Consider the following 27,897-nt stretch of genomic DNA (forward strand, 5'->3'; position numbering starts at 1 on the left):
TTGATGTATAGACATAGAAGTTTAGACTGTTGTTGCCTCTTACAAACTTACTGCTGATCTTTTCCCATCAAAGGATCTTCAGTGAGCTTGGTGGTAGATCTTTAACAGCAAACTTACACACCAAAACTCCCCCTCTTAGATACACATGCAGTTTGCCTTAGAGATATATATAATATTGAAGTTCATATAATCATTTCACACAGATGTATCCTCATTTCTTGTCCCTGTAAGCATTTAGGACACACTAATTTCCAAGGACAAACTTCATGGAAGTCTATAGTCCTCTAGGTGCCATAAATAAGTATAGATGGAAACCGCAATGCCCAGATCCTTGTCCACAACTTATGCCTCTCCAGATGTCCTCTTACCACCTGGAAAAGTATGTGGGAAGGGAAAATATGTATGCTGATAGTCCCTTAATGAAAGAAAAATACATTTAGATACGCTGGAATAAGGAGAAAAAATGTGAAAGAATTTAATAGTATCTAAAGGAACATATCTAAATTTTTTAAAAATGTGTTTATATTGTAGTAGATCTCACCATCTAACATCACTTCTCTAAAATCAGTGGTGGCCTATCAGGCAGTCAGTCCTTGCTTCAGCTTCTTCTCCAATATGAAAAACGGTTCAGCAAAGTTTGCAGCAGTTACAGCTGTTTCTGCAGCTTGCTGGTTTAGCAGCCTGTCCTTTCAGAGACACTGTCAGTATCTCCAGGTAAGAGCAAGCAGAACTTGGCAGAAATGAGGTGCTGACTGCTGTTTGTGTATGATGTCAGAGTACACTAAATGATTTTAACCACAAGTGTAACTGTGTCAGCTTTTGCAAGAATTTCATCAGGCATAGCCTTGAACTCCAACATTTTTACTAGTCATAGAAAAAGCACATGAATGTAGATACAAATAATGTTGACTGTCTCATCTGATTGTACATATATACTCCTCTATACTTCTCTACAATCCTTTTTTTTCTTCTTTCAGGGAGGAAGAGAAAGATTTTAGAGCTCTAGTTCTAAATGAGAAATGGAAACAATACACAATGAACCTGACTTCCATTACACACACACACACACACACCTGAGTACCAACAGGGGCTGAAAAAATGGGTGCTCTTAGTCAAGGTCATTTCCTCAGCTGGATGTGTTGACAGCTTGTGCTGAGGCAATGAGTCCAGGATTTTCCCTCCTGAGTGGAATAACTAACAAATAGCTACAGCTGAAGATTTTCCAGTATGAATTAAGAGAGATGTAAATCACTGTCAAATTAACAAGGTTGACAAAGTGGTTCAGAAGTTCAGCAATGCTCTCTGAAAGTGTGAAAGCATAACGTGGAGAATACAAATGAAATCTGCAGGACTCCTCTAAGGGTCATTAATCTTCATACAGTGCTAAAGCTCTACCCAAATTGTGTTTACAAAATCTGCAAACAGACATTGGCTATGATGAACAGAAAACCTCAATAATATTTACATATGCTTTTCTTTTAGATCCTGGAGCAAGCTCACCCAACAGCCATTTAAGGAGCCTGGATAAGTGGGAAATGCTAGATCTCAAGTGCAAGGGTTATTATTGCACCAAAGTTAAGAGAACTCTGGCTGGCTCATTTCTCCACAAGAGAAGACTTAGCTGGCAAAGGCCTAAGGAACAATCTTTTCGAGAATAAGGGAACTGTCTCTGATAATGATTAATTGAGAAGGAGTGGCAATTCCTCTCTCATGAACATGCTAGAGGATTAGGTGTCTTGCTCTTCCCTGTCAGGATGGAAGATTATTTGCGGTTGAAAAGACTTGAGTGCTAGCAAGGTCAGCATTATTACTTTTGTTAATCTTGATGTGGTGCGATGTTTCTTATTTAATGCTTGTTATTTGTATATCTTTATGCTGTGTAAGAAAGAACTGCTGCCTTAACTTCCAATTAGGGTGTGTGACTGAGATAATGTGAACGGGATGACGGGAGTGGGAGTATGGCAGCACTGATGAGTTCTTTCTTTCTGCCTTCTGCTGGTAAGCAGTTGTCATCTTGTTTATTCTCTAAAATTACTAATTGCCCCACTGCAATCACATAAAAGCCAAATGAAAACACCACCCAAGCACTTCCACAGTTTTCTTTTGCTGGTGCTTTCAGCAGATGCCTGAGTTAGGGCTTAAGGTACTTTTGGATTCTGAACTCCTTGGGTCCCCAACAGAGATAACTGTGCCTCCAAAGAAGGGGTATTTCTAGGGCCACTGGCAGATGATGATTATCAGCAGGCATTTACTTGTGACAATCACTGCGGAAAAGCCTGTAACACCTCACAGTGTGCTGGTACAAGAAGAAACCATACAGTGTCACATTTATTTCACTTTACAAACAGCAGAAACATCACAATGAAGCTCAAAGTGCTTTTATTAAGGGAAAGTAACTCATACTTTGAATCCAGAATGGGTGATATATTTCCTGTCTAAACTAAAATATCTGAACAGCAAACAGTGGTGTAGCCCATATGAAATAGTAGATCTGTGAAGAAATTCCATTAATAAATTGCACTTTTCTAAGGACGGTCATGAGTACAAGAAACTATTTCCTTCAATTTCATAGTTGCTGTCCCAAAATAATAGAAACCTATTGTCAACCTTTGAAGAAAATCTCATATTTTTAAGAATTTTCAAGCATGTATGCAAGAAAGAAAGTGTGCTAAAAAGTTTAAGTTTAGCTTTAAATAATTAATATATTATGTGGAGAAGTTTTGACCTAGGAATATTTAAAGGTGTGTATATATATATGTGTGTGTGTGTACATATATAATTTTTGCACCTGTCCAGAAATGAGCTTTGTTCAGTGATGAATTAATCAGATTTTTAAAGCACACTCAAATGCAACTGTTGAGAGAAGGAAAGACACCTTGGTGTGTTCCTCATGCACAGTGGTTGGCTGTTCCTCACGACAGTGCTGCAGAAAAGCTGAAGGCCTTGGATATGCAGCAGTCAGCATTCTCATGGCTGCAAGGGGGAGCACAACCTGTTTGATATTCCATTAAACCAAAGCAGGAGTAGCTGATATATTATTAAGGCTAACCGTTACAGACAGAATAATCTTTCTTTTTGTCTTTGGTTTTAATTACTACTATGGGATGGGAATCAGGGAGAACGTGTTTCTTTCTATTCTATCTTGGTACCATCAGTATGGTAATACCTTCTTTTAATTCTGAAGCAATTAGTTCACATGGCAAAATAAAGATAAAATTTACATTTTCTACAGTCTTTTTCAAAGCACTTCAACTAACAACTAAGATCCACATAGCTGGTTTGTTTTTTTAATTGTGCTGTTTTAAAATAGTTTTATTTTAGTTTTTTTTAATGCTGCTGTTATTTTTATCTTCACTTCAGTTTCCTCGCTTTTTAAGTCATTATCTGTTGGGATTTCTGGTGTTCTTTGTCATTGTTTTCCAGCATGCTCCACAACTCAGATGACAGTATTTCAATAATACCTGCTGGAATTTTACATTTAATTAAAATACAACTGTCAAATACAGTCATAAATTTCTTGTAATTCCACTCCAGGAAGAAAACATGTAGGATCCTTTGGAACTGCCCTGACAAGTTCCCCTTCCAGAGGTTTTTAGCTCAGCTGCAGGAAGCTTCTCCATGGCTGACAGGTCCATAACCTTTGAATGGACCTGATGATCAGAAGATGGGCCTGAAGATTGGAAGAAATCAAATGTCACCCCAGTTTTCAAAAAGAGGAAGAAGCAGGACCCAGGGAACTATGAGCCTGTCAGCCTAACCTCAATCCTTAGAAAGATGATGGTGTGCCTCATTCTAAAGGCAATCTCTATCTACATGGTTGACAAGAAGGTGATCAGGAATAGTCAGCATGTATTCTCTAAAGGTAAAACATTCTTGATCAACCTGGTTGACTTCTGTGATGAAACAACTTCCCAAATGGATGAGGAGAGAGCAGTGGTTATTGTCTACCCTGACTTCAGCAAAGCTGTCAGCACTGTCTCTCCCAACATCCTCATAGGCAGACTCGGGAAGCGTGGACTGCATGAGTGGACAGGGAGGTGGAGAGAGAGCTGCCTGAATGGCACATTGAAAAGGGTTTAATCAGTGGCACAGGCTCCAGCTGGAGGGCTGTCACTAGCAGTGTCCTCCAGGGTTCAATACTGAGCCCAGTATTGTTTAATTTGTTCATCAGTGACTCAGATGAAGGGGCAGAGGCCTCCTCAGCAAGTTCCCTGGTAATACAAAGCTGGGAATAGTGGCTGATACCCCGGAGGGCTCTGCAGCCCTTCAGAGGGACCTCGACAGGATGGAGACATGGGCAGAGAGGAACCTTGTGAAACTCAACAAAGGCAAGTGCAGGGTCCTGCACCCAGGGGGGATAACTCCAGGCACCAGCACAGGCAGGGGGCTGACCTGCTGGAAAGCAGCTCTGTGGAGGAGGACCTGGGGGTCTGACAGACAACAAGCTGATCATGAACCAGCAGAGTACCCTTGGGGCCAAGAAGGACAATCAGATCCTGGGGAGCATTAGGAATAAATAATACTGCTCCCAGATCAAGTGAAGTCATCCTGCCCCTCAACTCAGCTCTGGTGAGGCACATCTGGAGTGCTGTGTCCAGTTCTGGGCTAGTCAGGGCAAGAGAGGCACAGAGATCCTGGAGTGAGTCCAGAGGGGACAACAAAGATGATTAAGGGACTGGAACATCTCTCTCTTTATGAGGAAAGGCTGAGGGAAGGTGGCCTGCTCAGCCTCAAGAACAGGCAACAGAGAGGGGACATCACTGATGTCCAGAAGTATCTGAAGGGAGGGTGTCAAGAGGATGGAGCCAGGCTCTTGGTGGTGCCAAGCAATAAAATGAGCAGAAACCAACACACAGGATGTTTTACCTCAATATGAGGAATAGCCTCTTCACTGTGAGGGTGACTGAGCACTGGAACAGGTTGACTTGAGAGGATGAGGAGTACCCCTTACTGATGATATTCAAGAACCATCTGGACACAATCCTGTGCTGTGTGCTTTAGGAAGATCCTGTTGGAGCAGGGAGGTTGGACCAGATGATCCACTGTGTCACTTCCAACCTGACCACGCCTGTGATCCTGTGATTCTAAGAGATCTTTCCAAGCTGCCTCACTTTTATTATCAGAAATTCCTCAGTCCTGGAAATCTTTTTCTATGATCACGTTCACTGTGTCAACTGAGCCAGAAAATTAAGGATTTAAAAGCAAAAGTAGTCTTCAATATAATAAAGGAACACATTTTTTTATCAAAACCATGGATCCATTAAATACCTAATAATGTGTAGACTTTAGCAAAAAATCATATAGCTAAAGTGCTCTAAAAATTAATATATAGATTCTTTATTTCAACAGGAAGGAAACAAGGAGAAAAGAAAAAATTTCTGCTATTTTAACTTCAGAAATGTGTTGCTGAGATACTTTCTGCCTTGAATGAGTTACTTTTCTTGACTGTGGAGTCATAAGATTTGGGGTCAATCAAGTTTCTGAAGGAAGAGAATTCCACATTAAGACTCATCTATCTCTTTGCTCAAGAAAGGCTTTTAACGCTTCTCTACTGTTGACTATAAAATATGGAGCAAAAGAGTGGGAACATTTAATATACTGGAGCTGAAACTAAAACCTGGACAATGAAGCATGAAATGAAGTATGCTTGATATCACAGAGAAACAGAATTAACAAATAGGTAAGACAGAGAAAGTACATAAAAGAACAATCTTTATGAATAAACTGGGGGGATTGTGACTTCAAGAGGGAAAAATTAAAGACAGAATGCATTTATGAAGAAATGGGTTACAGCACATCTAATCATCAGAACACTTAAGAATGTATCATAAAAATATATTTTCTCCTCTGACCTGTTTCAAAATAGATGCATGACTGGATTGCATGAAGAAAACTGAGTGCTTCAGAGGGGTGGGAATTTAAAGTATTGTAAAGCAATTAAAAATTACATTAATTACATTGCTTGATAGTACTATATACTTGCCTTTTTTGAAGGAAGGATGCTCTTATGTTTCCAGTGACAAGCTTTCTTAAGAGGAAACCATAACAACTAGAGAAACATAAAGAGTTTCTATAACCTTGTAATCACACATGTCATACACAATGTTCTATTTTCCCTCTTTATAGCAGAAACGCTCAGAAATAATACAAAGTAGACACTTCAAATTATGTTTTCTCTGACAGAAGTTAATTCTAAAGTAAGTATTCCATGAAAGAAAAACAGAGAAAACATTTTTACATGTCTATCATTTGTCCTTAGAGGACACAAAACAAATATGTTTTTTAAAGCTTGACACTGGTATTATTCTGTGTGGCCTGCGGCTATATGCTTTTTCCAGTTTGTAGAATTGAAGGATAAGAAAACAGCTTTGCATTAAGAGGAACACATTGTACAGGTTAATCATAACCATGCAGAAATCAAAATGCTGCCAACAAAATAATGGCGTACTAGTGCCAAGGGAGTCACCAGGATGACTGTGAGGGAAGCTGTGGGAGAAAAACAACTCCTTTGTATGTGGGGAAATATTTCAGGCATGTGCTTCTAAATTAATTATTGATGTGACTGAAACAGAAGTTTTTACTACTGTCGACAATAGCAAATACTCGTAAAAATTTAATTGGCTAAAAGTTAATTTCAGTGTTCCTCAATCATGAAATGCATTAATTGAGAAGAGCCTTTTTTAAGATGTTTAAATTTTAAAAGGAAATAAAGCAGAAAAGCAGAATCAGGCAGGGGAATTTAACAAATGTAAAAATGTTGACAGAAGTGAGAGTCATTACCTAGTCAATATTGTATCAATTAACCAAACTAACTGCAGTCCCCAATGAGAACTAAGTAAAATGGCATGATTTTCTAGTTAGTCTGACTCATTCCCATTATCAATTATGTGTGTACATTAGTGTGTACAAATCAGACAAACCAAAAAGCAGTACCACATAAAATGTGGAAGAATTAGACAAAACAGTGTTTGTAGGAATTTTAAATGTTCTAAATCCATTACATAATAAATAAATTATAATTTGTACCGGTGACAGTTGCTACTTTTGAAAGAGAGTGGCTAGTCTGCTGCAAGCTACCAGCTCTCCTTAGGCTGCCATGGGAACATCTGAGAATCACTTACTTGTACTGTAAACAAATAGCATAGCAAGACACTGGTAGAAGTATTTCCAGATTTTCAGGTTAGCAAGTTAAAGTATAACTATAAAATAAAAAAGTGAACAAATTTTTTTTTTGTGTTAAGATGTGTGGCAACAGCCTGAGACTGGCCTAACTGCAACCAGAGACTCTTGGTAATACTGACACTGAGATTTTAATTCAGCATAGCAGAATAGCAAAATATAGCCATATTTAAATAACTGGAATGGAAAACTACATACACTATCAGAGGGCTAAGCTTGTAAAATATTTTCTCTTCACTTACAGAGTTTATATTTTTAGCCCTAAGTGTGTAATATCCCGATACCTCTGAGAAGCTGTTGAAAAGAATCCGTTCAGAGGGGACGACATAAACAGTAAGAGCATGCAATTTTATCACTGGAGTATCAGGACAGCCTTTAGTTCCCTTTGAGGGACTAGTGGGTAACCCAGAAAAAGCTCTTATATTTGCTATGCCTGTCAAGCATCTGAACACAGCAGCAAATTCACAGAAATACCTGGAACGGCCACTTGTCCTACAAATTACCCATAGGAGAAACTGTGTGTTGAAACTTCCTTTGACACTGCTAGGAAATCATGGAGGAGCTTATGAGAAAGTGTTCAGAATGCTGTGAAGTTCACTGTAACCTCTGTATTTTCTCTTTCTGGACAGCAGTGACTGTAACATTTCAGTGAGCACCACTGCTGGCACACAGGCTCATCTGATGTTGTCTCATCACTGTCTATTACATAATGTAGCACCCAAGAGAGAATGATGTAAAATTTATTTTGTTATTTTACGGGGGTTACATAGGGGGTTGTTTTTTAAAAGCTAACAATCCTTTCTTACTGAACTCACACTGTTAAAATACAAAATGATATTGATTGGTAAGAGCTAGCTTTTAGTTTTGCACTATAATTACACATTAAAAAATTATTTTTATTAAACTGTACAGGAGGTTGTCCTGAGATCATTTCAGCTATGATGTTTACATATATAAAAGACACCCACCTCTTATGCTGTATTGTTTTGTGAGAACTATGGTCATCTAACAGGTTACACAAAGCCTTTTCCCATCACAGCTTATGCAAATGACTACCACAATGCACTGCAGTAAATTTGTCCAAAATATATCTAGATCCCAGATAAAAGTCTCATTTGCTTTCATCCTATAGTTTGAAGACCTGTATATATAATCACTTGTAAGAGAGTTAAAGAATTAAAACTAGGTAATAAACCACAAAAAATGAAGAACCAATGGCTGATCTTTTGTTTGTATAGCTTTACCAATACTGATAACACAATATCACTAAATCTAGATCTAACCAATAATATTATCCATTGAAAATACATTACATACTGTACGAAGTTTGTATTTTTTAGGAGCAAATTTTTCTGTCGTGCTTATAAAAAGCTGCAATACATATAGCCAGTGATAAAAGCATTAAGGAGTATGTGTTCCTGTTTAACCGAGGCTGGGATACTTATTACAAGTCTTCAGAAGCAGCTTATTTTTACAGAAGCTCAAGATTTTGTCTGAAAAGGCTGCTTCATGGGTTAATGTATTCACCTATAAATAAAAGCAGTGACAGCTCTCCTGTCAGTACACACTGATGGACGGTTCCTTTTTCCACCATTACAGCCTTGTGAATGTGGGAAAATTAATTTAAGTGGTAGTTAATTTCTAATGAATTCCATTCAAGCGGTTAATATGGTCCCTTGATGTTATGGTAACCTTCATGGATCATTGCATTATGTAAATAAATTCTACTTTATGCTGGTTTATTAAAAAAAGAGGAAGATTGGTGAGTCCAGTCAAACCTTCACATATACAAACCTGCACAAAATTTCTTAAGAAATTGCTAAAATAGACTGTTTGAGAAGAATACACTTGATATCCTACAAAGCACACCATTCATCTTCATAAGACATCTAATTTTTATCTAATTTTGGTAGGATCATCTATTATTTGGAGCTGAGAATAAGATTTTTGGGAAGGAAATCCTCTTCACTCAAAATGGTATTACAAATGCAGCTTGTGTGTCCTTGAGGGACTCTCCAAGCCTTTAGATCAGCTGTTTGGCACAAGCATGAATCACTGGACAGGTTTCACATATCCCAGCTCCCACCTTATTCCCTCTTCTGGGGGTGAAATCTCTGAGAGAGTGTGCTCTGAGAAGAAAATATCCATGGCATTTTATTCCTTGAAGTCACTCAGATGGCCAGTGAGCTGTTCAAAGACAATCCTGAAATATGTAGGGTGATGGATGTTTCCAAGAAACACGAGGTAGGCATTCATGTGCCATACTGCCAAACCCAGAAATATTTGGGAGGACAGAATTATGTAAAATAGACCAGGAAAGATTAACTCAAAAGGTGTATGGTGTAGCCAGTAATGTTCAAGAATGTATTGAGAGGAAATGCTTATAGGCAGAGGTAGTATCTTTTAAAAGACAATTCAGACAGTTGGGAAAAAAAGCTAGCAAGCTCTGGCATATGTGAGAATGACTTGTCTACTGAAGAGCGTTCTTATTTTTTTCTAACAATACCAGCGATCTCATAAAACATATTACCTTCCTCACAAGGCCTGTCTCACAAATTCAAACATTGCACAAAAATATTATTAGGATGATGAGAGGATCAGAAAGTGTGCTTCATAAGAAAAGGCTAAAATAACTTGTTGAGCTTAGGAAAATAAAGATTTGAGAAAGGATGTGCAAGCTACCTAGAAATAAATATCAAGCAGGTAAATTCTCCAGGAACAGAAGTGCTGTTTAACAGAAAAGATAATGGTGGCATAAGTATAAACAAGTTGTGAATAAATGTTGAGCTGGAGTTAAAAGATTGGGAAGAGGAGTAAAGTTCTAGACTGTTTGATGAGTTGTTTTAGCAAAAGACCCTTAAAATTCAATGCAGAATTTAATGTATTTATTTAAGTAATATTAAGCAGTTGCCAGCATAACAGTGGAGTTTATCCACTGCCTTCACAACTTTTTCTATTGATCACAAAGCGTTCTAGAGCTGACTGTGACCACACTCCTCACAAGCAGCACCTCTCCAGGCCTGGAGAGAATACAGCTATGTCATGGTTAAGGAGACCCTAAATGATGAATGTTTCAAAGGCCTTAACACCAATGGCCTCTACCTTGTGTCCCTGCCATCACAGCTCTCTGCCCTTCTGCTGATGGCACACAGAGACATTGTCTGATTCACACCTGGCACACAACTACACCTCCTCTCTCTGTGAGCCTTAATGTCAGATCCACTTACTTTGCTCTTCACTTTTTCAGGCAGTATCAAGGGATGCACTTTAAACTCACCAGAAAGGACCTTCCATAAAAATCCTTTTTGCCTTTCCTTGCCTGTTTTTCCTTCTAACCATTCTTTGAACATTACACATTATAAACCTTAAGTTCTTCTGCTATGTGCAGAAGGCCACAGTATGAAGTATTGTGAGACATCAAGGTCAGCTGGAGTAGGACTGGAGACCTGGGATGAGCTGAAGGAACCAGCCACACTGAATAGAAGACTATGACAATAGTCTTAGACATCCTAAGCTAGGTATGCTAGTCTAGACACTGAACTGTTACTGAGTCTGGGTTTTGTCTGAAGAAAGCATCCTGGAAACTCTCTGTCATGGATGGAGGGCAGATGATCAAGTGAACAAGATGCAGAAGCAAAACCAAAGTGGTTCAAACTGACTCATAATAAGCCTTATGTGTCAAAACTAAAAAAAAAAAAAGTAAATCTTAGCATACATATATGAATTCACAACTACCTGAGTAACATGTCAAAATACAACAGCAAATGGGAATCATAATGAAATATGAATGTCTTTCACTGTGATTTCAGAAATATTAAGGCAGTGATAGATAGCCTGGTTGTTTTTAATGAGTGATTCGGGTGTTACATAGATCAAATACTCATAAGTTCAGGTTTAAAAAATTAGCAAAGTAGTAATAATAACAGAGCAATGGGTAAAATTTTGTGCTGTTTAACAATTGAAACAATTTTCATTGTTACCTTCAAATGCAAAGTCATACATCTATGTATGTAGAAATCAGACATTGCGCCTACACCTGCAGCAGAGAGGGCTCTGTTAAGCAGAGGGGAAGTGTTAAGCAATCCTTTACAAGCCATAAAAAACTGACAACAAACAAATTATTTACAGAAATCCATAGCAATCTTCAAATGAAGGAAGCAGAGGATTAGTGAGAACAAAATCCAGGAGCATTTTAGCTTCAGTGTGCAGCATCACTAAAGTAGATGCAAAAGTTCTTATCTAAAGCCTGAAGATCCTATGGAAGTGATCTATTTTAGATATTCCAGTCACTGCTTTTATAAATATTAGCCTCCTACTATGAGTCCCTTTTAAAATTGTATAGACTCTGGGATTGCCTGCATGAGTCTCTTCCTCATTTAGCCACTGTTCATTACCAATCTTCAATCATGTACATCAGAGACATTTGCATTATTCCCTGCCTGCTCTTTTGCTTACTTTCAACCACTAAACAGAATCAGTCTATTTTTAGATCAAATGACTTCACAAAGTTCACTTTTTATTTCTTGCACAATGTGGCACATAAGCACTGGTGGCTTCTTGAAAAATACTGCTTGTTTTCAACACTTTATTCATATTTACAGACAACAGATTTCAAAGACTGATGCACAAACTTCCAGATGAAATGGCGAATTTTTCATTCCTGGAGGCAGGTGGATAACTCCAGCAAGTGACAGCTTCATCTTGGGTGCCAATATTCTCTCTGTACCAACTTTCATCATTTTTAGATCAGGTTCAGTGTCTCCACTGTGATGAAGCTCTTATAAAGATTGCTGCCTCCACTATGAGTGGGATACGGAGCAATAACGAAACTGCTGCAGTTTATCTCCCAGAGGTATAGAAGTAAAACACCACCACTTACCTAAATAAACTGGGCTGTAAAGTGTGACAGTTCAATAACAGCTTCATGGGCAGCTCACCTATTCCTACAGGAAGATAAATCCAGTCCTGGAAAGTAGAGGAGACAGGACAGGTGAGGGCATGTCCTCTCACAGGTGTGGTAAGGTAAACTGTCCCAGCTAGCTGGAAAGAATCCAGCCCCTTCTCAGCCTCTGGGACTAACTAGCACAGATTCCAAGCTCCATATTAATAATCTGGTGAGCTGTAATAGAAAGAATGTGTGTATTTAAACGTAGAATCAGTTTTATTAAAATGAATGGGATTAGTTTCTCCTTAACTTCTGTTTTAAAACTAATTCCATAGTTTTCAGCAGCACGTATCAAGGTGTCCACCCTCACAGATTCAAGACTTTGCAATATGGTGATGCTGCAGACAAACATAAATCAGCTTTAGTGTCAGCTCTATGGAGCTCACTAAAACCACAGAAGGACCTTGGTGTTACACAGAAGATACTCTGAACAGTGCCTGCAGTGGGATGTTGTGTCTGCACTGTTAAACAAAGAGGAGAAAGCAGACTGGCTTCTCACCTTCTTTTTCATTAAGAATATTTACACTTTTGTTTTATAGTTTTATTTATATTTTTTAATTTTACCTACGTCATCTCTACAAATAAAGAAAAAATTCCAATTGTAATTGCTCTGAAATATCACTCTCTCTTGTATTTTTTTTTATTTTGTGAATGGGATAATAGAATAATTGGAAGAACAATATTACTCAAAAATAGCTGTTATTCTAACTGAGTGCAGGAAACTGACTGTGGTGCTGTCAGAGTGTGGAGCAGTCACCTGTCAGTCAGCTAACCTCAGGGTGTACTGCCTCCATCCGAGCAAACACGGCTTCTTGGTACTGTACTTCCTACAGACTTCCCCCTCACCTGTCATTTTTGAACAGCTACTGTCCTGGATTCAACAACCAATACTGTAATTCCCACACACACAACCACAGACAAAGTCTGACAGTCATTAATATACATGAGCTCTAAGATTTATCCTCCAGTTGACCTAAATACATCTCTACCTGTTGAGTATCAGGAATCTGACAATCTTATTCCCTAGAACAGTTCCGAGGAGTTAAGCAAGTTCAGTCACTCACAACTGCAAATGATTTTCATAATTGTAGATGGAGATAGTCACAGGAGACATCAGGTGTCACATTCCCACTCCACTGTGGGGATTTAAAGAAGAATAAAGATTTTCTGGATGGAGTAACCTAGACACATGAGCAATAGGAAGCCAAAAGCTGAAAATCTAATTTGAGCCAGTCTTATTTTGGTCTTCAGTGTATGGATTCTTCTTCCTGTCTTATTGGGTACCATTCTCCTCCCTAAAACATTTTATGTTCTAGCTGCACTCTTCTTTTCATTCCATTCCCTTTCAGCCTCCGGGGTAGAAATAAAAAAGAAAACATATACAATTAAGGAACTAACATAGATTGATATTTTTAGTATTCCAGCACTAAATTTTTAGCCTGGGTTACTTAAGTAGTTGTTGTGTACATGCTCCTTTGCCAATAGCTGTTTAAGTAGGACAACATTCAGAAGGTCTATAATGAAGGATGTGAACCCTTAGCTATCAACCACAAGGCTACTGGCTGACATTATTTCACCTCTCATTTTGCAGTTGCTGTAAACAAACCTAAAATAAGCATGCATCACCCCCAACTATAGTCACCTTCCTCATGTAATTCAAATTAAAGAAAGCTGTGAAATCTGATTTTTTTCAGAACATCTTTGTAATGGTTTGTAGACATCAACTAAAAGTTACAAGTGTGAGATTCAGAACTCCTGCCTAATAGATAGAAAAACTGAGACAAAGGCAAAAACACCTTTTCAAAATTATACATGACAGTGGGAGAGTACAATTACAATTCAAAGCCTCCTAGTTTCTAATCCCATAGTCCTCTTTCCAAAATCTATTAAGCACAACCAAATATGCTGTTTTGGTGATGGCCATGAATGTTCCATTTTTTTGAATGCTCCACCCCAGGTACCACAAACTGACTGTTCAGACAATGACACATGAATTGTTTACAGCCATAATCAACATTTGAATTCAAATTACTTCACATCTCAAATTTCTGACCAGCAGCCCTACACTCAAAGGGTTTAATTAGGAGAGAACTCCTCATTATAAGTTGTTGAAACAAGATGCTGAGTCAGCTCTGTATAAAAGCTTGTCATAGCCTAAAGGGGAGATGAAAGCAATAATATGTGCCTCTCTCTGCTGCACAGTAATCCTAGCCCCAAGTTTCACTCCATTTCTGAGTGCAGATTGTATTTCACACCAACCTGGCAGTGAACTTGTCTCAGGGTCCCACACACCACTGAATTCAGAGAGTCTGGCCAGGAAATGATTGCTGCTCCTCACCCTGGCAATTCACACTAGTCTCTGAACCTGACACTGCTCCTGGCAAGAGAGCCCTTGTTTGAATACCTCTTCAGTAACCCACCAGCACAATCTGTTTTGTACCAGTGAGCTGCCTTTTTCTGATGGAACCAAGGGGTTGGATGACTATTCATGAAGCAGTAGGACCACCTGCCCACCATCTTTCCTAAAAAGCCCAACCAACCAACAGAACCTCACTTCATCTTACGCCCAAGCCACAGGTCAGTCCTTACTTTCCACTGGAAAAGTGGGTAGGCCTGGAAATCACTGTTGTTTTTTTAGTCATACACACAATTTACTTTAAAGGTGTACTTATAGCTAAAATCACAAGGTATTACAGAGGTTCAGGCCTCTTCCTTCTGCTGGAACAAAACACACAGCACATACCTACAAATGTGTACCATGAACACTGAGAATCAGAACTTTTAGAATCTTCAGTTCCTAAAATGGCTTAACTGCCAGAGGATGTTGAAGGCGCAAAATATTTCCAAGAAATTTCTCTGCTTACATTTTACTTTCATGCACAAGCTGTGGTATTTAGAAGGCGAAAGTTCTTTTTCATGAGAGTCTGAATTTCAATCCAACCTTTTGAAGTCCAACAACTTTTCCACTGCTTCAAGGTTGTTTAATTTTGAGGAGCCTTATACATTTTGAATAAATGTGTCTCTCTTTAGTTAGATGAAGCTAGCCTGTCCTCTCTCCTCTCATTGCCATGAACTTATTAGAATGCCTCCTAAAATGGATGCGTGTGTTAACGTGCTCCTCTCTCCACAAACCCTCATTTCCAGTGGTGAGATAGATGAGTGAAAAGACAAACCACCCAACATACAGAAAACCAATCATTATTATCTCTGGAATGCTTTGCCATAGCTTTAGAGCCCTAAATTCTCATTGTCTACAAGCACTGAGTAAAAGTATATAAATTATAAAAGTTATTGCAATTGTCAAGTTGTGGAATTACACAAGGGCAGAAAAGGACTTCAAGTCATCATACTATCCAACCATACAGCAACTTCAAATACAGTGCCCAATCAATTTCACCTCTTTCAAGTTGGAGACACTTTCTCACAGTACTCTGGCAAACTTGTAACAGGATAGGTTTCCCAAAGTTTAGTTTGCTAAGAACTCACACTTCAGAGGATGATCAAACACTCCTGCCATAAGCAGAGTCATATAAAGAAGTGTGAGGAATACCACTGGTGACTGAAGCAATTTTGGCTCAATATTCTTAAGCCTCACCAATCTATGAGTGAGCCTAAGGCTTTCCAGCATTTTAAGGCAAGTTAGATGGAATCTGAAATTGCCCAGATGAGTTTGAAACTACTGACTCTGTTATGAACATCTTGGGGTGGGCAAAGGGTGCTTAAGAAAAAAAAAACAACACAGTGTGTTGTAGTAATGAACATCAAGGGAGTTTATTTTCGTTTTGCTTTAATTAAACCCAAATGCACTTCAGAGTCCAGTGATTCAGCTTCACTCTTACTACTTTAACAGCGCGGTGATTTTAAGGCTTCACCCTTAAGACAAGAGGTCCTGAAGGCTGCTGTCTCTTCAGTTCTCTACATCCAAGGCCTGAAATTCCGGCACGGGCCGGCAAGATCGCGCCTGGCTCCAGATGTTCCAAAGATGAACCATTGTCCCGCACACCGTTCCGCGACTGCCGTCCCCAGCGCCCGCGGGGCAGGGACACGGGCGGGGCTCCGGCAGCCGCACCCGGTGCCAGCCGCGCCCCGGCCGGCGCTACCCCTTGCGCTGCTTGTGCCGGGGGTTGCTCTTGCAGCACACGTAGAGCCGCCCTCGCCGCCGCACGAAGTAGCAGTCCTTGCAGCGCCTCTTCAGCGCCGTCTTGGTCTTCAGCCCGGCCAGCAGCGGCGGCAGCGGCGGCAGCACGGCCAGCAGCCCGCGGGGCGCCCGCCACGGCGGCGGGGTCCGGCTCCCAGCGGCCGCGGGCAGCCCCGCCGCCCGTCCCCACGGCGCCAGCGAGCAGAGGGGCGAGCGGCACAGCGAGCGCAGCGGGGCGGCCGCGGCGGCGGCCCGGACCAGGAGGGACAGCATGCTCGGCAGCCTGCGGGGACAGCGCGCCGGTCAGCCCACACGCACCACTTCCTATGCACCCGCCCCGCTCCCTGCTCCGGCCGGGACACCGCTGCCGCTGACCTCACCCCGAGCCCCGCGGAAGGCGCCGCTCCGTGCCCGCGGCCGCGTGTCCCCGCCGCCGGAAGCGCGCGCGGGGACCGGGGCGGGGCCAGGCCTGCGCCCGCCCCGCCGGCAGTCACGTGGGCGGCGCGAAGATGGCGGCGCCCGCCGCGACCTTCCGCTGGCTGCTGCCGCGGGCCCGCCCGGGGCTGGCCGGCCCGGGGCTGACCCGCCCGCTGCTGGCTGCCGCCGCCACCGCCGCCCGGCCCTACGGCGTGCGGGCCTCCAACACCGGCGAGCTGGTGACGCACACCGGGCAGGTGAGCGCGCGGGGCCCGGTGCTGCCGCCCCTCCGCTGCCCGGCGCAGCGTCCCGGCGGGGTGTGATGTGACAGGCAGGCTTGGGTCAAACCGCGGGAGGAATTGTCACGTAAACAGTGGTTAGGTTCTGGAACAGGCTGCCCGGGAAGGCGGAGGGGTGTCTGTCCCTGGAGTGCTCGGGAATGGCTGGATGTGGCCCTTGGTGTCACGGCCTGGTGGCGTTCGGCTGCTTGGCTCCGATGGTCTCAGAGGTGTCACAGTTTACTTCACCACCTAGGTGAGATCAAGGGACAGCGTTATAAATTATACATTTGTGCTCGCCTCTGTGATCAGGCTCTTTTGTTTACTGGCTTTCGTGCCACCCCTGACACCACCAGTTTCCTCATTTTTTGTACATTCCAATGTGCAATTTAGTTAGTTGTGTGTGAGAATTGGAAGCTGGTTTTTCTATATACTGCTTGTAAAATGATAATATTTGAAACTAAGTAAATAGTTCAAGCTATTTGTTTTCTAAGTCTTTGTGTTCTGGTTGTTGCTTTGGAAATGAGATCAAGTTTATTTTATACTCTAGGTGTATGATGAGAAGGATTATAGAAGAGTTCGATTTGTTGGACGACAAAAGGAGGTAACTCATTCTATTTTTTGTCGTTTATGAGGGGGTAGTTTATGGGCTTTTTTCTTTACCTGACAGAAGTGTCCTCAGTCTCATTGTTAAAAAAAACCCCAAACTGGAAAAGCCCCAGAAAACCCAAACAAGCAATAAAGCAACTGAACACAAACCCCACAACCAAAACAAAAACCAACAAAAAACCAGAAAAACCAACCCCAAAAAAACAATACAAAACACCACAAACCCAAACCAACCAAACAAAAAACCCTATCAATACCAAACTGGTTTGGATTTGGGGGTTCAGTGGGGGTTTTTTTCACTATGGTGAAAAAATTTTGAGGCAACTTACAGTTGCTTCTGTCTGACCTCCCTGCTCTTGTTAAATTTGAAAAACTCAAGACTTGCTCTACCTTTGTTCAAGTGCTTGCATTTTAGGGTGTTAGATTTGTAGGCATTTGAACATCTTGAACTTGAAACAGTTTTTGTTTTAAGCATGTGTTTTAAGGAGTGGTTAGTATGTTTTTAGCACATTTATATTCATAAAAATCACATCATTAAATACTCTGCTGAATTGTTCATCTATATGTTTACATCTCTTTTGAAGTTTAATTTACTTCTGTGTAGTCAAAATCCTGATCTTTACCCAGACTGTTTTTAATGAGTCTGAGAAGCATTTGCTGAAAGAGTGTTGAAACAAAGGAAAGTAAAATGTAGAGTATTCTGAAATATTGATGCCTCAAATGCAAAGTGTAGTAATACCAGCATCATCCAATCGCTGTTGCTGCTGCTTAAAGTTTCACATACCTACTCTATAAGAGGTCCTGAGTTTTCTCTAAAGATCAAGCAGCACAGCTCCACAAGGGATCTGCAGGCCTTTGGGATAGAAATAGAATGATTTAAGCTAAAATGTATTTCTTAATGCCTCAGACTTTCAATAGTGCCTTAGTGTTGATGCTATAAATGTTTATGTATAGCAGAGACATTAAATATAAGGTGTGGTAGATTTTTAATGTAGTTGCACATAATTAGTCCTTTCCTAAATTAACCTGAACTAATTACACTGATTTCTGAGTTTTCATATTGAGTTTACCTCACTGTGTGATGGATACAATTTGACTCATGCTGTGTGGCAGAAATGGGGATTCTACACACGAAATAATTATATTAAAATGTCACTTTAAATGCTGAATTAGCTTACTTCAGGGAGGATAGTTGGCAAAGTAGGTCTCTCTCAAGTGTATTGCCTGTGTCTCTGCTACTTCTGTAACTTTGTAGGAAGTGCTCCTTAAGCCTAATTCTCCATGGAGCAGTGGTCCCTCTAATGTTCTTTGCCACCAGGTAATTTCAGACTCTGTGTGTGTGGAACACTCAAGGTTTACAGTTCAGGCCAGTTCTGCCTTCTCCAGCAAAAGCCAAGCTCTATGTCTGCTGAGCAAGGTTTAATGCTAAGTTTTAATTGTGAAACGGGGACAACATTTACATTTTAAATACTTCTAACAATCTGTGTCTATTAATAGGATCTCTCTCTAGGGGCTTTGCCATTATGCCACAGTGTGTTTCAGCTGCCAATATTAGGGTTGACAGCCGTGTCTGTGGTCTGAATGTTGTCATGTTTCTGAAGCAGAAGCTCTCCTGGTGTCTGTTCTTTCTTGGTCACTTCTCCCCTTTGCCTTCAGTGTGGTGCAGGTGGTTGAGTCCTGCTTGGGATCAGCCCAGTCCAGCCATGGCAGCTTTCCTGCCTGGAGGAACACAGCCTCTGGACTCTCCCCCAGTTAGGGTGTCTGGCCCTGTGTGCTTCAGGGGCCAGGCCCAGGGACATGACCTAGAGTATGTGCTCATTGTCCCCTCGGTTCTGCCAGCCTAGTTGTGGGTGACATCCATGTGCTTTAGCTAAAATCATTGTTTCTCTATGGAGAACTGGAGATTAGTGCTCAATGGCTTAAAGCAGGAAGCTGTGACAAAAAAAAAAAAAACAAACCATCAACTGAGGATGGCAACAGCTAAACTGCATCTGCCACCAAACAGGTCATCCTGCCCTCTGTAATACCTAAAGTTGTCCTGTCCTTCTGTAAGCCCTGAAATAATTCTGCCCTTCTGTAATCCAAGGTAGAGCAGGACCTATTTCAACACTGCCATTCCCATTTCAGCTCTGCGCTTCCTATGGGGCTGGTGCAGCAGCTGAAGATGTGAGGAGGACTCACCTCAGTGCTGGTCTGTTTTAAATCTTCTCTCCTGCCTTCCCTCTACATCTTTGGACTGGGATCAAATCCAAGTTTGATTTTATCTCTTTGGTCTTCCAGACCATGGACTGGCACAGGTGGATAGGTGGGAAGAAGCAGAAACAACTGGCAGTGTGGCAGAGAAAAAATAGCCTAGTGATTTATGCTTGGAGCAAGGCACATCTGGATGTGCTGAGGAAATCAGCCCCTTCCTGCTGAGTACTGCTGTGCTTTAGTCAAAGGGATATGTTGTAACTGCAGCCACTTGGGTTTTTTCAGGGCTTGTTTTCCTGGTGAATTCCTAGACTGTCTTGTTTAGTAGGCTGAACCATATACAAGTTTTAGCTATACAGTGGATGGGAGATCTTTGCTTCTCTCTCTCCTCACAAGTCCCTTTTATGGTTAAGAAGTGTTGGGGTGAGTGGAGTTCTTGCTTCTAATCTTGAAGCAAAGCTGTATAATGGTTTTATCTCCCTCTTCCTTTAGCATGAAATGAAGGATGCACAATTTTGAGTGTTATTAAAAACAGCAGTAAAAATTCTTGCTGTTGGGCAAAAATTACACAGCCTGTGGATGCAACCCCAGACAGTGGAGTTGTTGATGTTGCCAATTCCTTTCAATACCAAAACTTTTTTGCTAACTTTTTTTAGCTATCATCTTCTTTTGGCAAGGACAAATTCTTAGTTAGCAAAACTGACTTTCCCATTACTGTACCAGAAAATGCAGATTTTTGTGAGACTTAGTGGAAGATGCTAAGTTGTTATGTACTAGGATTATACAAAAACACCACTGTAGTTCCTAGGGATTTATGTAATGGACTCATAGCTGTCTTTTTCCCAAGAATCTGATCTTTATTCCAATACCAGCATGTTTATACCCAATAAGAGCAATAGATAGTACCTCCTTTGTGTGTGCATATTACGTGGTATTTGTGTATGTACAGCATGGCCTTTGAAAAAGGTGGTCCCTCCTGGATTTTCCCTGAATTGTAGCAGTAGTTGTCTGCTCAGTGCAGACTTGGAGAGTATTGAACAAACACTGCTGTGTCACCAGCCTGTCCAGGCATGGGTATGTTTTCCAGTCCATGCAGGTGTGCTCTGGGAAGAAGCCCTACTTGTCAGTGATGTGAATATTCAGGAAGTGTATATGATGGATTTACAGAGTGGAGTAGTGGCATTTAGAGGTTTTTCCTTTTTTCTCATGCTGAACAATTTGTCTTTCTGACTGTTGTTGTGCAGCACATTCATGTTTTCATGAGATTCCTGTGCAGTGATAGAATAAGGTGCATGGCTAGAGGCTCTAAATTACCAGCAGTTGTTTTATCTCATGCCTGACTTTACTTGTCTCACTATTTTTTTTAGTTTATCAACAGAGATTCTTCTGCAATTTTATCATATAGTCACTAAGGCAGAATACAGTGTTGGTTAAATATCTTCTGTTCTTGTCTACTTGTTCCTGCTCACCTCTCTGCTGAAACCTGAGCACTGATGTGGCCTTTATATCAGGGGAAAGGGATTATTTTTACAGAGTTTAGTGTATAGTTCATAGATCTGGCTTATAGCAGAGCCTAAGAGTTGGTGTAGGAGTTGAGAGTAAGCATAAGCAGGAACTTCTCAAAATGGTGCAGTGGAACTGCCTGAGGAGGCAGCAAATAGCAATTGCTTTCTGTTTGAGTGGGGATGGTGTCTGAAAGTTTCCTTCTTTTTCTTACAGGTGAACAAGAATTTTGCAATCGATTTGATTGCAGAGCAGCCTGTGAGTCAAGTTGAAAGCAGAGTGATATCCTGTGATGGTGGTGGTGGAGCTTTGGGACATCCCAAAGTATACATAAACTTGGTAATGTCATTATTCTGCATATAGCATGTTGTGCCTGTGCATTCTTTCTTTGGAAGATTATCTAGTTCTTGGAGTGCTAGTTTAGCAAAATAAAAGTAACCACCTGAGGTGCTCTTTTTATTTGGTTAATGATATAAATTAGAAGAATTAGAGGACTTCCATTTTAAGTTATAGAAAATCCTTTTTGAAATTTTGGTTTGTTCAGTTAGACAGTATTTTTTTGAAAAGAAATTGGATGAAGTAGTAAGAACAACCACTGAGAACAAAAAATAACATCCTTGCTTCATTTTGGAACTCTAATTATTCAAATGCCACCATGTAGTATTATTAGGAATATGCAGTTTGTTTTCAATCTTGCAAGTTCAAGGGGGAAAAAATGGAGGAAAACCAACCAAACAAACCCCTTGGTCAGTCTTTGGGAATCTTGGTGGACTGAATATTTCAGACATGGCCAGAGAATGAAGAAAAAATGTTGTCTTATCCTCCTATTGACAGTAGTGATAATTTCCAGTGTATTCTTGTTCTAGAGAGTAAAAATATTGAGGCAACTGTCCTGTGACCTTAGTTGATGCAGCTGTTGTTTACTGTTCTCAGGTAGAGCCTGATGGCAGATGTTTTAAAATCATTGCTTGCTCACCTAAACTTTGACATTTCCTAATGCCCAAAAGAATGGTGGGGAGGAGCTGGTGTCCTTAAGTGTCACTGATGTTGTGACTCCTAACTAGAATCATAAGTGTTTTTATTTTGAACAAAGAATTTTGTCATCATTCATTTTACATTGTTCAAAGTCAAATGTTTGGAGTTTCTGATTTGTAACACTTAGGAAAGACTTCAGCCTTTACTTCTGTAGCACACTCCTGATCTTTACATTGGTTTGTTTGATGTGTGCCACACTCTTGAAGAATACTTCATATTTTGTGGATTTTGAGATTTTTTTTTGGTTTTTTTTTTGTTTTCACAGTCAAGTTACAATTTGTCTGTGATTTAGTTTTTGAAAAATAAAGTCTGTAAACAGAATGGTGTTAGATTAGCTCCTTTTCCCTGGTCCTAACAACTGAAATCCTGGCTTTTGGGAATGGAGGGTAGTTTAGAATTTTCAATTCTAATCCTTTGTTAAGGGGAACCATGAGTTTAACTTTGTTTCATGACTACAAGTAGTTATGTTGCTGAATAACAGACAGTTTGCCAAATATTTAGCTGTATTGTGTTTTGTCATGTTAGAAAGTGCAATGGCACCTTGCAGTCAGTCACAATTTAAAATTCTTAAAAATACATGTATCTTCTGGAGAAAATAATGAAATTTTATACAGCAGTAATTGCTTTTTCTCTCCAAAACACTTTCTTCCAGCATTTCTCATGGATTCCTACTGAATTTTCCTGCTTCCTACAACTAATTCTGTTACTGACCAAAAATATCTGTCTAGGAAATGCCAAATCTATTCTGTATTAAAATAATTGTGAAATAATCTTTTCACAACATTGGAGCAGATATGACCAAACTGGCTTAAGAAGTCCAGTTTGGTAAGAGGATTTTATGTTTCTGAAGGGATATCAGTTTGCTTGACTTTATATAGTTGAATTTAGGCCTGGTAGTTGAAAGTTTGGAATAAGGGAAGCTACATTGGATATAGAAATAAAGCATGAATGTCACACCATCATCTTTGCTTCCAGTGTTTGAAATAAGACTAAACTCTGTACTTTGGCAATATTGATTGATTTTAAGATGGCACAAATAAATGAGAGAAAAAATTGTAATTTCTTAAAGGTTTATAAAGTGAACGTAGCAATGGTTTTATTTTTATGTTTTTGCAGGACAAAGAGACAAAGACTGGAACATGTGGCTACTGTGGACTGCAGTTTAAACAGAAACATCACTGAAAGATTATCCCTGTGTGCTTGCAGATTTCTGTTCAGATGTTAACGTTCAACTATAAATAAACAATATATCTAGAAAGCCAAAATTTGTGTTTATCTTAACTATGGAAAGTCCAGTCTGTACATTTTTAAAACCCAGCTTGTCAAGTATTTGAGAGCTGAATGGTATTCCAATATCCGTTGTACTTAATTTTTAGTTTTCATGTTTGGCAGACTTCTTGAAGGCTTGAAGTGGTGTTTGCTTGTAGATAGGTTTGGTTTGTACTGGGTAGATATGTATTCTTTTCAACATTGAACAGGCTGTAATTACTGTGTGATTAATTATCCTAGGTGTTTATCTTTTGTCACTGTGTGACATTCCTAATTGGTTCATGGTCCAGTATCTGTAGCTAGATTCACAAGCAGAAGTACAAAGATATTATAATGGTCAGCATTACAACACTCACTACTAGAAGCAAGAGTGTCAACCCTGAATTAAGTAGCTGCTCTTGCAGCTTGTTTAAAAGAAGCCACAAGTGCCTGGACTGGTAACCAGTGTGAGCTGGAGAGCTACCTAAGTTGGCGTGTGGGAAAGGTGAGGACATAACCATTTGCCCTTCATTTGAAGGGGTGAGTGTTTATCTGGTTCTGCTTGGATTCACAGCCGAAGCCTCTGTAGGAACTGAGTCTTGTCAGACTCAAAGAAGGCATTGCTCCATTACATGTGGTAGCTTCTGCTCCTTTAATACAAGTAATTGGCACTGAGAACATCTGCCTTGGCTGTGTGAGGCTGGTTGTGAGACATATCTACCCAATTGCTTAATCTCACTTAGGTAGCATTCTGTCCTGTGAGCATGGCTTTCAAACAGGGCCTCTGTCTGGAGCAGAAGGGTCTGAGTTTGGTTTGGTCTTTACTCCACAAAGCATTTTAATCTCTTGTCAGTATATTACTTGTTTTAAGCACTGGTGATGGGACATGGTCCCAGGAAGCAATTGCTGCTTGTCCAAAGTTTAAGAGTAGGATTCTAAACCTGCAGTTTATGTAGTTAGATTGATGTGGTTGTATCAAGTTGAACCAAATCATGTAGGCCTAAAGCTGCTTAACTTGCTTGTGTCAATTTATAGATGAAGATGGACCAGCTCAGGCTTAAGGCAAGGTCTGAATGGTTCTCTCTGTAGAAGTCATGTGCTTAGAGGCTGTACTGCATGTGAGTGACTGCATGGACACCCCTCCTCTTTTTTCATTCACTCCACCTATAAAAGCTTTACCTCTCTTTCTGTCTCCTCCCCTTATTCTTCCCCTCACTTTTTCTCTTTTTCATTACTTGGGGTTTCAGTGATCTTCTAGCTGCCAATTTATTCTTTGTAATGACTTAGATTTAGGAAGTACTAATTAGAGTTATGCATTGTTTTGCAGTGTAGGTTACTGAGCACTGACCTTTCTATAAGGCTGGGGTCTGCTGTGAAGGTTGTAATTTTGCAATGTTAGTGCAGTGGCCAAGTTAACATCTGTGTTCAGAGTAGCACCTGAGTGTGTACAAAGATGGCAACAGGTCCTTCCATGAAACCCAGTAACTTGCAATCTGACCTTATGCAGATGATCTGTCAACTGGGCATAAATGGGATGTTATGAACAGTCTTCTGACTCTTATGCTTGAACTATCAGTCTTGAAGCATAAATCTGGTTGCATTTTACTCTGGCTCTCTACCAGTTTGTAGGGTGTTTTGGCTGGCAGAGTTCTCTTGTGGTGCAATCATCTCTGCAGAGACCTGAAACAAATAATTGTGTGCAGTCCTCTAACTTGGACCTTTGATGTTCTAATGAATTATATATCTGCTTGGATCACTGCTGCTCATAATAAATTAACAATGTTTAAATTGGCACAGCATCTGATGAGAACCCTGACAAATCCCATCCCACTGGTCTAACTATGGAATGCTGTTCTTGGATGTTCTCCCTTAAGTACTTGTGCTGTGTGAAGCTGTTGACACCCATGGAACAAAGGCCTCTGCTTTGCTCTGGTGATCTCCAAAGAAAGACTTTAGACTTTGCTTCATACCAGTTCCTGTGTGCTAGGTTCATGTATCTACTTGGGAATGACTGTTTATAGGAAGTCTTGCACTTTGAACTATGCCATCCACATCCTGTGGAAAGGCTGGCCTTGATTTGCAGGAAGAAGAAATGAGGAAAAGCAAGAACTTAACTGTACTGGTTGCCCTGAGCAGATGCATGTGGAAATGGATGTGTGAGGATAGACTGGGGCACATCAATATCAAGGTAAGGGTAGACTAAACCAGGTAAGTATCAAAGCAGCTTTGAGTTCCCAGGCCACAAATTCAGACTTGAAAGCAGTATGGAATAAAACTTTCAGACTTAGATCCTATCAGTCACTGTTTTGTTCCTTGTAGATAGTTCATCCCAGGCTGAAACTGCAGTCTCTGATTTATACCCTGTCACTAGGGAAATGTGGACTACCAACACATGATAATGGTCAGAACTTCATCTTGTTTTACCTAGTAAAACCAGGTAGGCTTTTTCTCCGTTATTGCTGTGTGTTTTCAGGTTGGTGAAAATCACTATGTATTTAAACTTCCAAAATAATTAAGGACCATCCATTCTTTTCCCCACATATTAGTTCTCTGTCCTCTAATTAAAAACTAACTACAATTTATTTACAAGGCAAGTTCTGTTTACAAGAGCACAAATCTTTACTATGACTATAGCACAATATGCAAAAGCACTTTTTCTGAAATTTTTCAGATTTTCTAAAAATTTTCAGAAAAAGTATCTGTCTGCTTGTATGGCATCTGCTTGTGTTCTGGAGGTTGCTCTTGTAAAATCTCCAAATCAGCAAATAGTATCCCTAAATTTCTCACCCTCTGACCTGCTATTCGTACATGCCCTTTTTATTTAATGCTGTATCAGACAAATATCTGTTGCTGTAATAGCAATAGAAATGCTGGCTTTTGTAATATCCACAGTTGGTATTGTTTAGTGTGTTCCCTGCTAGTGGTACACATTGTTTTGAGAGGCAGTACTTGGTTTAGAGTGCTAACAGAGGCCACATGGGTTAAAACCTTGTCCCCATGTTCAGTGGGCAGCTAGGAGAGCTGTAAATTAAGTAATATGTGTGTTGTAAATGGTTGAAGGAAAATGAGAATAGAGGACTGATAGTAAGCATAACTAAATTTGATATGGAGAATGAATTATATTAGAATCAAGCAGATGTGTTGGTCTAACATGAGAGGGATATGGTGGAATTGTAAAGTGGTGTAAAAAGATTGGCAAATTAAAAGATGTATGTGTTATATTATGTAATTGTATAATAGGAAGTCAATGCAATAATTTTCAGTAATAGGCACTCAAGGGGTTGCTCTTTAGTAAGCAGCTAAATTTAGCCATTTTTAAATTGGCATGCTCAGATAATGAGTTTCAACAGGGCTGTCCAATGAGCTTCCTGGAGCATTAATACTGATTTTTTTTATAAGCTTTGAAATACTGGAGGAAGAGCACAAAAATGGCTAATGTGCCAACATTCAAAGAGGGTAAAAGGCATGACCTGGATAATTACATGTCTGTCAGTTTGACATCACTTCTGGGCAAAATAATAAGGGACCTAATTAATAATGAATTAAAGAAGTGTTGTATAATTAGTGCCAATCAACATGAGTTATAGGAAAGCCAGGCCATGTCAAGTTAGCATGATGTATTTTTGATGAAATTAGAAAAAGTGGTTGATAAAGCTCAAAGTGTTAATGTAATATCCTCTGATTTCTTTGAAGATTAGAGTTAGTAGTCCATGTTTTGATTCAGAAAGGAAACTCTTGTGTAATCAGCCAACAGCACTTCACATATTTTACACATGTTAAAGGGTAGATAATCCTTAGGTGTGTTAATGTCAGTGTAAAATGAGACTCCTTGCTGAAAGGATGCATTCCTCTTGGACCCCTCATGGCTTCCATTCTCAGTCCTATGGCACTTGGCTTCTTAGGAGTGTCCTAAAAGCCACATAATAGAGACTGATGGTTTGCTGAGGATAGAAAAGTTGAAGCCTTATTAAGGGAGAGGATTCAGCAGTGATACTGTTCACTGCCACTTACTGGCACAAAGCTGATTGTATTTCAATGCAATGAATGGTGCAGGAAAAATTAAATGCTGTCTGTATTGATTGTAAAAAATGTATTTCTTTGAAATTTCTTTGATAATTGTATCAGCCTGATTTGCAATTTATCCTGTGTGAGCACCAGCCCCAATAACTTCAGGTTACAGGAAATACTGGCTACTGTGTTTGGCTGGGGGAGTTTGTTGATCATCAAGTGCTATGAATTTCCAGTCCAATTCCATGTCTTAAATAACTTTTATGAACTTTGGAGGAATAAATAGAGATGTGTTCAGCAGGCACATCTTTCTGAATTTTGCATGAGTGTGTTTGTTACTTGAA

The 27,897-nt window shown here is 40.2% G+C and overlaps 2 protein-coding genes across 3 annotated transcripts; one reads left to right on the plus strand and one right to left on the minus strand.

Annotated features, from left to right (window-relative positions):
- Positions 1-15,870: 15,870 nt before the first annotated feature.
- Positions 15,871-16,789, minus strand: MRPL36 (mitochondrial ribosomal protein L36). Its single transcript, XM_079302139.1, has 2 exons — positions 16,643-16,789; positions 15,871-16,545 (listed from the first exon to the last, which is right to left on the minus strand). Exon 2 carries the CDS (start codon positions 16,533-16,535, stop codon positions 16,221-16,223), a length of 315 nt encoding a protein of 104 aa, XP_079158265.1. The 5' UTR covers positions 16,536-16,545; positions 16,643-16,789; the 3' UTR covers positions 15,871-16,220.
- NDUFS6 (NADH:ubiquinone oxidoreductase subunit S6) lies at positions 16,734-23,562 on the plus strand. Of its 2 annotated transcripts, XM_079302137.1 has the most exons (5): positions 16,757-16,832; positions 16,872-16,936; positions 17,508-17,561; positions 21,479-21,601; positions 23,414-23,562. In XM_079302137.1, exons 1-5 carry the CDS (start codon positions 16,772-16,774, stop codon positions 23,477-23,479), a joined length of 369 nt encoding a protein of 122 aa, XP_079158263.1. In that variant the 5' UTR covers positions 16,757-16,771; the 3' UTR covers positions 23,480-23,562. The 2 variants fall into 2 exon arrangements, with proteins under 2 accessions (XP_079158262.1, XP_079158263.1); XM_079302136.1 differs by having other exon boundaries at positions 16,734-16,936.
- Positions 23,563-27,897: the final 4,335 nt, after the last annotated feature.

This window comes from Erithacus rubecula, assembly GCF_903797595.1.
Source record: "Erithacus rubecula genome assembly, chromosome: 3".
NCBI classification, from domain to species: Eukaryota; Metazoa; Chordata; class Aves; order Passeriformes; family Muscicapidae; genus Erithacus; species Erithacus rubecula.